The 233-nt window shown below is 76.0% G+C and overlaps 1 protein-coding gene across 1 annotated transcript in view; it reads right to left on the bottom strand.

Moving 5' to 3' along the window:
- Positions 1 to 233, bottom strand: part of NET1 (neuroepithelial cell transforming 1) — a 48,634-nt gene extending 48,401 nt beyond the window's left edge. The window contains exon 1 of the mRNA XM_017513159.2: positions 3 to 233. Within this exon, the coding sequence (XP_017368648.1) occupies positions 3 to 112 (110 nt within the window). The 5' untranslated portion in view covers positions 113 to 233. The remainder of the gene's footprint in view (positions 1 to 2) is intronic.

Raw genomic sequence — 233 nt, 5'->3', positions numbered from 1 at the left:
GCCCCGAGGTGTCGGCTGAAGGCCCCGCCGCTCCCTCCGTGCTGAGCCCAGAGGCCCGGCGGCTTCGCCTCCGTGGCCGAGGCTGCTTCTGAGCCGCCAGCCCGGGCTCCATGGCACGGAGGAGGGGGTGGAGCGGTGGCCGGGTGCCCGGGAGACCGGCAGGGACGGGCACGATGCCCGCCAGCCTCTGCCAGGCAGAAAGCGCCTGTCAGCGCACAGACGCCGCCACCGCC

Source organism: Cebus imitator, unplaced genomic scaffold (assembly GCF_001604975.1).
Source record: "Cebus imitator isolate Cc_AM_T3 unplaced genomic scaffold, Cebus_imitator-1.0 Scaffold487, whole genome shotgun sequence".
NCBI lineage: Eukaryota > Metazoa > Chordata > Mammalia > Primates > Cebidae > Cebus > Cebus imitator.
The sequence above is the reverse complement of the archived record's forward strand: the minus strand, read 5'-3'. Positions and strand labels throughout refer to the sequence as shown.